The sequence below is a fragment of the Trifolium pratense genome, linkage group LG2, assembly GCF_020283565.1.
Source record: "Trifolium pratense cultivar HEN17-A07 linkage group LG2, ARS_RC_1.1, whole genome shotgun sequence".
Classification (NCBI taxonomy): Eukaryota; Viridiplantae; Streptophyta; class Magnoliopsida; order Fabales; family Fabaceae; genus Trifolium; species Trifolium pratense.
In genome coordinates, this window is record NC_060060.1 from 47,690,833 (window position 1) to 47,699,155 (window position 8,323).

The following is an 8,323-nucleotide window of genomic DNA, read 5'->3' on the forward strand; positions in this document are numbered from 1 at the left end:
AAATGAATTTTTATTTCTTAATAATAAAGTAAGAGTAAAAAGGACATAACTTATTAATCTCTATTCTTTCTTAATCAATGTGCAAAACTCTACAAGGAGCAAAGTTTTTGACCGGAGGGAGTAAAACTTTGACAATAATTGTTAAATATCTATGACTTTGTTAAGAAGTTTCATGTCGGTTGCGAGATAGTCTGAATATGTGTTTATAAACTAGAGTCAATTGTCACCTTACAAACCAGTTTTGTAAGGATGAGTAAGACTCAATACTCAATTTAAGATGGTATCAGAGCCTCTTCACGATTCGCTAGGCCGCCTGCTATCAATTTCTGATCGAGGCCATCCACCATTTATATCCGTCTTCCAAGCCCAATAGCGATGAAGTGTGTTAAGAAGTCCCACGTGCTTAAATGGAGTTTTGACCCCTCAAGTTTTTATAATTGTGTGATTTTGGCCTACCAAACTTCAATTGTGCGATTTTAACTTTTAAATTTCAATTGCTCGATTTTAGACCGCCAAGTTTACCCCTTTTACATTTGCTAGTCCCCGTTGATATTTTTTACTAAAATTTCTTATGTAGCATTTTAAAATTAAAAAAATATTTTTAAAATAAATAAAAAATGTTTTTAAAATTTAATATATGTTTTAAAATTTTAAAACATTTATAAAATAGAAATATTTGTTTTATTATCGAGCAATTGAAACTTGAGGGCTAAAATTGAACAATTGTAAAATTTAAGGGGTTAAAATCACACATTTAAAATTTAGGGGACCAAAATCGCACAATTGTAAAACTTGAGAGTCAAAACTGCACTTAAGACAATATCTCTCTATGTTGAATTTATATTAAAACAATAAGTAAATTCTAATATGGATCACTTCGTCAAGTGGTTCATGGTGGACCGGTTATGAATAACATTATAACAAATACGAATTTTATAAAATCCACTATTAGATTGAAAGTTTATATCATATAGATCATCCATAGAAAAATTTAGAAAAATTGTACCAAAAAAAAAAGAAAATTTTAGAAAAATTGAAAATCATTTTATATGTTATTGAGACTCGTCAAAAAAGTGAGGTGAACTAAAGTGAGGTGACGTGACAAAAAATAGTTAACATTAATTGATTGATAGTATAAAATTATTTTATACTATGGTTACATATTTTTTTTTTCTCATAAATAAATTAGGCGACCCTTTAAATAAATGGTAAAAAATATGCAATGTCCACCCTGTCCCACTAAACTATTCATTTGGTTTGCCTTGAAATGAAATCACAAAGTAAAGTTTGTTTTGAAACAGTCCTAACCTCCGCTCTAACCTTCGTCGTTGCCGCTCCTTTCTCACAACCACGCCACGCAGCAAGGAATTATGTCGCCTATGAGATTAACAAGGTTTCTTTCAAAACCCTCTTTACTTCCTAACTTTTTCACTTTCAGATTTTTGTCTCATTTTCACAATGTTAGTGATGTTGTTGATGATGATTCTATTTACATGTTCAATCGAATGCTAAATATGCGAAAAACCCCTTCCATTATTGAATTTAACAAGATTTTAAGTTCCCTTGTTAAAACAAAGAACAATTACTCAACTGTTATTTCCCTTTTCCAACAAATGGAATTCCGTGGAACAATTAGGCCTAACATTATTACTATGTCCATTTTAATCAATTGTTACTGTCATATAGGTCAAATGACTTATGCATTTTCTCTATTGGGAAAGATTCTTAAGATGGGTTATCAGCCGGATGTCGTAACCTTGACAACCCTTATAAAAGGCCTTTGTCTTAATAATGACATTCAGAAAGCATTGTACTTTCATGATGATCTTATCGCTAAGGGTTTTCAGCTCAACCAGGTTAGTTACGGGACATTGATCAATGGGTTGTGTAAAATGGGACATACAACACCTGCCCTCCAACTGTTGACAAGACTCGAACAAGGATCAGTAAAGCCTAATTTGGTAATTTACAGTACAATCATTGATAGCATGTGCAAAGATAAGCTTGTAGATGATGCTTGTCAATTATTTTCTGAAATGGTTATCAAGGGTATTTCGCCTACTGTTGTCACTTATAGGGCTCTAATCTATGGTTTTTGTATTGTCAGTCAATTAAAACAAGCTGTTGTTTTATTGAACGAAATGGTATTGAGAAACATCAACCCAGATGTTTATAGCTTTACTATATTGATTGATGCGTTTTGTAAAGAGGGAAAGATGAAAGAAGCTAAAAGTATGTTAGCTGTGATGATGAAACAAGCTGTTGATGATGTAGTTACTTATAATACTTTAATGGATGGGTTCTGCCTTCGTAATGAAGTGAAAAAGGCAATACATATATTTAACACTATGATTCAAAGGGGAGTGATGCCCGATGTTAAGAGCTACAGTATTATGATCAATGGGTTCTGTAAGAGTGAAATGGTGGATGAAGCCATCAAACTCTTTGAAGAAATGTATTTAAAAAATATTATTCCTAATACAGTAACATACAACACTCTTATTGATGGCTTGTGCAAATCAGGGAGAATTGCATATGCTTGGGAGCTTGTAGATGAGATGTGTGACAGAGGCCAACCGCCCAATGTAATCACCTACAATTCCTTCTTGCACACTTTGTGCAAAAATCATGAACTTGACAAGGCAATTGCATTAGTCAAGAAAATTAACGACCAAGGTATCATGCCAAATTTGTACACGTACAGTACCCTAATTGATGGACTTTGCAAAGGTGGGAGGCTTAATGATGCACTAAAGGTTTTTAATGATCTTTTGGCTAAAGGATACAATCTAGATGTCGTAACGTACACAACTATGATTTGTGGACTTTGTAATGAGGGCTTGTTTGAAGAAGCATTTGTTTTGCTGTCAAAAATGGAAGATAAGGGCTGCTTTCCTGATGCTGTCACTTTTGAAATAATGATTTGTGCACTCTTCGAAAGCGGTGAGAATGATAAAGCAGAGAAACTTCTACGTGAAATGATTGCTAGAGGTCTACTATAAGAGCAATACTCGGTATAACGCTCTCTTGTTACATGTCGTTATTTTCAATTTTTATGATAATCTTCGTGAAATGATTGCTTATCAGTTATTTGTTTACTGTTATTAAATTACTGTGGTAATAGTGATAGTTGTATTTTCTGTTTTGAGTTTTCTATTACACCTTATTGTGTATCGGTAATTGTTCAATGCCCGATATATGTAGTGTTAGAAATACCAGAGTTACCAGATCTCTTGATTGTACAACCTCGATTTCCCATCATTTCTTCGTTTTTCATTGAAAACTGATAGTATTACAGGTATTAAATTGTTATATGTGGATCCATTCCAAGGAGTTTAGGTTTGTAATGGTCTTGTTGCTACTGATTGTTGGGGATATCTAATGTTTATAAATAATCAGGGCTTAAGTGGTAGTTTATTAGGATAGCCGTCCAATCTCTCTAAGCATCGAGCCTTTTCTTTTCTCAGCTTCCTTTATCATTATGCCGTTTTCCTATTTAGAGTGAGCAGCATAATATGAGAGAACTTTGAATAATTTTCTAATGCTAATTCAACAAGAAAATATACTTGTTATTCAACAGGTTAGAAGCTTGGTTGAGGATGGTGCTTTACTTCATATATGGTTTTGGCTGCAATATACTTGCAAATTATGCAGTCGAAGATGTGTTCATTTTTTTGAAGTCTCTAATAACAAGTCACATCATAGAGTGGAACATAAACATGAGCATTTTTTCCCTGCTTCCACTATTGTTATCTAGGAAGCTACAATCATGGAAACTACAGCTCTATGTTTTTGTTGGACTACTACTACTACTATATGTCCCAGTAAATATGATTATCTCTCAGTATTGTCTAATTTGTAATTCTGGAATTCCAACTTGATATGATATTATATGTATTTTTACCTTTGTTCTGAAGGGTTCTGCTGCTAATTGTGAACAATGGACCTTGTAACATTATTTTCTTAAGCTTTTTGATGAAATGTATAATACTTTCTGGTGAGGTGCTGAAGAAGTTGGTTTTCAAATGTCAAAAGATGGAATTTGAATACTGCACTAATTGGCTTAATGAGCCGAATAGACGAGTTTCAATTAATTAATTTCAGGTGAAGTAACAGTTGAATGTATGTAACATTGAGGTCTATTTGACTATAATCATAGACTTGGATGCTTCTTTCTTACAGTTGCATATAATGTTCTTTCTTGCATAGATTTTGATGCAAGAGTTCTATGTAGATAGAACCCTTCGATTTGCGAATGTATAAAAAAATGTGTTTTTACATGTATACTTCAGAAATAACTTTTGGTTACTTGTTAAATATTCGGTTTATGACTTGAGAACATAAGTAATGCAGTGGTTAATTTTTCCTTAATATAATGTTATTTTTTTAGTGTAAATTTTACACTAATAAATATTCAGTTTCTAAAAACCAAATTTTTGCGCGCTAGAGGGGCCTAAAAGAAACATTCGGGGCATAAAGAGAAGTCATCTGTATTCTTTTGTAGTAGGGAGGCTGTTAGTTGTTTTGTTGTTCCTGCAATGTATCAGGTGGACTTGGTTTTGTGAATTTGCACCCCTCGTGCATTATTCACTTTTAATATATTTTTTGCTTCTTCAAAAAAATGATGATATGAACCTTCACACTCTTTTATAGTTTATGCTTGACTAAATTGTTTTGGTGAAGCCAAGTTATGCATATTACTTCTTTTTTTTATTGGATACAGTTATGTATATTACTTTATTATTAATGTTATGTGGTATTTTGTCCGTCTAAAATCTGATCTTTTTGGCTTTTTAGTTTTGTCCCAAAATTTTAGTCTTTTTAAGAAACCAATGTACAATGAATAATGTTTTACCATTTGTACCCTTGCAAAAACTAATACATTCATTAAATGAATTTTTTCTTTCTTAATAATAAAGTAAGGGTAAAAATGACATAACTTATTAATCTCTATTCTTTCTTAATCAATGTGCAAAACTCTACAAGGAGCAAAGTTTTTGACCGGAGGGAGTAAAAATTTGACAATAATTGTTAAATATTTATGAGTCAATTGTCACCTTACAAACTAGTTTTGTAAGGATGAGTTAGACTCAATACTCAATTTAAGATGATATTAGAGCCTCTTCACGATTCGCTAGGCCGCCTGCTATCAATTTATGATCGGGGTCATCCACCATTTATATCCGTCCCCCAAGCCAGTGATGAAGTGTGTTAAGAAGTCCCACGTGCTTAAATGGAGTTTTGACCCCTCAAGTTTTTATAATTGTGTGATTTTGGCCTCCCAAACTTCAATTGTGCGATTTTAACTTTTTAATTTCAATTGCTCGATTTTAGACCGCCAAGTTTACCCCTTTTGCATTTGCTAGTCCCAGTTGATATTTTTTACTAAAATTTCTTATGTGGCATTTTAAAATTAAAAAAATATTTTTAAAATAAATAAAAAATGTTTTTAAAATTTAATATATGTTTTAAAATTTTAAAACATTTATAAAATAGAAATATTTGTTTTAAAATCGAGCAATTGAAACTTGAGGGCTAAAATCGAACAATTATAAAAATTTAGGGGTTAAAATCACACATTTAAAATTTAGGGGACCAAAATCGCACAATTGTAAAACTTGAGGGTCAAAATTGCACTTAAGACAATTATTATTTTTTTTTTAATTTTTTTTTTATTTTTTTCGAAAAAAAAAAAAAAAAAAAATTTATATTAAAATAATATGTAAATTCAAATATGGACCACTTCGTCAAGTGGTCCATGGTGGACCAGTTATGAATAACATTATAACGAATACGAATTTTACAAAATTCATTGTTAGATTGAAAGTTTATATCATATAGATCATCCATAGAAAAATTTAGAAAAGTTGTACCAAAAAAAAATTAGAAAAATTGAAAATAATTTTATATGTTATTGAGACCCATTAAGATTTATAAAATGATTTTCAATTTTTCTAAATTTTTTTATGGATGATCTATATGATATAAACTTTCAATCTAACGGTAAATTTTATAAAATTCGTATTCGATAGATCACTTGTCCACGGTGAACCACTTGTGAAAGCGGTCCACCGCCTAAAACAATAAGTTGTATCTCTAATGGTTACATTAGAAGTAGACATCTATTAGGTGATATCTGTTTTGATATTTTGATTGGTGTTCTGCTTATATACGATGCCTTTATATTGTAATTCATCTTTTATCGGTCTTTATTTGTCTTGTTTAATTAATAATATTACATTTTTCGTTCAAAAAAAAACTTAATTTTTGCATTATTGGTAAACTTTTCATTTGCTTTGAAGTTTGACAGTAAAAACAAAATACAAAATCCAACCAACTCGGTAGTTACCCATTTAGTTTACAATGATACACACACCACCGTAGCATATAGCAGAAGTAGATAACAGAATCTATCTTCGTTGGATAAGAAATTTTCCCACTTTCGCAAAAGCCTTGTGGCTTCTAACAATGGCTTCTTCAGTTACTTCTTCTTTTCAAATCAGGTTCAAAAACCTATTACTCTCTCTTTCATTCTTCATTCTCTTTGTACCATTTCATTTCACTTTTTTTTTTGTTCAATAATGGTTACATGGATTTTAAGTGTTGAATTGTAACGAAAGAAAAAGTACCAATTTTTGAAAATTTAGTTACCCTTTTTCTTAGAACATATAAAGTCTCAAACTTTAAGAAAACCCAACATTTTTAACTCTCTTAAAGTTTCAATTTGTGAATGTGTGTGTTATTTTTTATATATTATTTCTTCATTTTTGTTTTTGTTTTTGTTTTTGTTTTTGTCAAGCTATTTCTTCATGTTTTAATTGGGTCAAAAGGGTTATATAATTAATTGCTGGTTCAAGCAATTTATGGGTCTTTGTTGAATTTGAATGTAATGAATGATGATGAATGATGTAGTTGTGGATAACAGTCTTGTTAATGTTTCATTGGAATTCAATGAAATGGATGTTGCACTAAAGATGTTTGATGAAATGCTTGTTAGTAGCATTATTTTGGATTTTAACATTGTTAGTGAGCTATGAAGCATGGACACGGAGACCGGACATGACACAAACACTGACACGTCAACGCCGATAATAATTCAATGTAAACATAAGTGTCGGTGTCGTATCGCTGTGTCGGTATCAGACACCACGCATCCAACACCGGGACACACATCTAATCTAAGAAGTGTTTGTGCTTCATAGCTAGTGAGGTGTACAAGTTTGCAAAAAAGCTAATTTCAATGTGCATGTTTTCTCATTTGGCTAACAGAACAGGGAACTCGGGATGGAATGGTTCATGTAAAATACTTCTTCAAAAAAATTATTCATGTAAAATATATTTGTGCTTTTACTATAAAAGAAAAAAAAAAAAAAAATTTGGGAGATTATTGATTTTGGAGTTTATTATTTTGGCTACATTTTGGTTTCTTTTATGTTATAGTTGGATGTTTAACTTTACTTCTGAAAATTACACTTTAATTTCGTAAATTGATGTACTTTCTCATTTAGTTGATTAGGAGGAAATAGGAATAATTGTGTATGGAATGGAGAGAAGGAAATAGGACAACAACTTGGTAACAAGGCACTGCACTTGTGGGAAGAATGGAGAACTGCTCAAAATATGAGAAACCAAGCTACACAAACTGTCATGGTACAGCAGCAAATACAGTGGCATAAACCAAGCTTTTGTTGGTTTAAATGTAACGTAGACGCGGGATTTCACAATGTGCACGGAAAGACAAGCATGGGGTGGTGTATTCGTGATCATGATGGTCGTTTTGTAGTGGCAGGAACCTCTTGGAAGTACGGTAATCGCTCTATCATTGAAGGAGAGGTATGGCTTTACTTGATGCTATGAAGGAAGTGGAACGCATAGGCCTAACAAATGTCATTTTTGAAACCGACTTCAAAAGTGTTGTTGATGACATCCATCGACGAGTCAATGGCATCTTCGATTTAGCTCTTTAATTGTAATGACAAGCGAACTCGGTTGCTCATAAGCTTGCTAGAGCGGCTGTTTCATGGCCTCGTCGCTATATCTTTGATTTGCCACCTACTTGTATTGATACTTTATTAGTTAATGAAATGATGAGTTTCCTGTTGTAAGAAAAAAAAAAGTGTACAGCTATAAATTTTCTAAGTAACAACCATACTCATTATCTCCAGGACATTTAAAATTTTAAATATTTTTTTAAGTATTGGTCTACGATGAACAACTTCTAAAATTTTCCTAACTTCAATAAAAGAAATTATAAGGTGACAAAATAAGGTTGGATCTTTTCTTATTGTTGTTAATACCGGCAAGACCAGCCAGATGATGTCTG

At 31.8% G+C, this 8,323-nt stretch overlaps 1 protein-coding gene and 1 long non-coding RNA gene across 3 annotated transcripts; both read left to right on the top strand.

The window, feature by feature from the left end:
- The first annotated feature begins 1,224 nt into the window (after nt 1-1,224).
- Nucleotides 1,225-4,179, top strand: LOC123910128 (pentatricopeptide repeat-containing protein At1g62670, mitochondrial-like). Of its 2 annotated transcripts, XM_045961180.1 has the most exons (3): nt 1,228-1,393; nt 1,687-3,014; nt 3,581-4,179. In XM_045961180.1, exon 2 carries the CDS (start codon nt 1,692-1,694, stop codon nt 3,000-3,002), a length of 1,311 nt encoding a protein of 436 aa, XP_045817136.1. In that variant the 5' UTR covers nt 1,228-1,393; nt 1,687-1,691; the 3' UTR covers nt 3,003-3,014; nt 3,581-4,179. The 2 variants fall into 2 exon arrangements, with proteins under 2 accessions (XP_045817135.1, XP_045817136.1); XM_045961179.1 differs by having other exon boundaries at nt 1,225-3,014.
- Nucleotides 4,180-6,291: 2,112 nt separating this feature from the next.
- LOC123910118 lies at nt 6,292-8,156 on the top strand. Its single transcript, XR_006810136.1, has 2 exons — nt 6,292-6,503; nt 7,509-8,156. It is a non-coding gene; the product is annotated as an uncharacterized LOC123910118 (long non-coding RNA).
- Nucleotides 8,157-8,323: the final 167 nt, after the last annotated feature.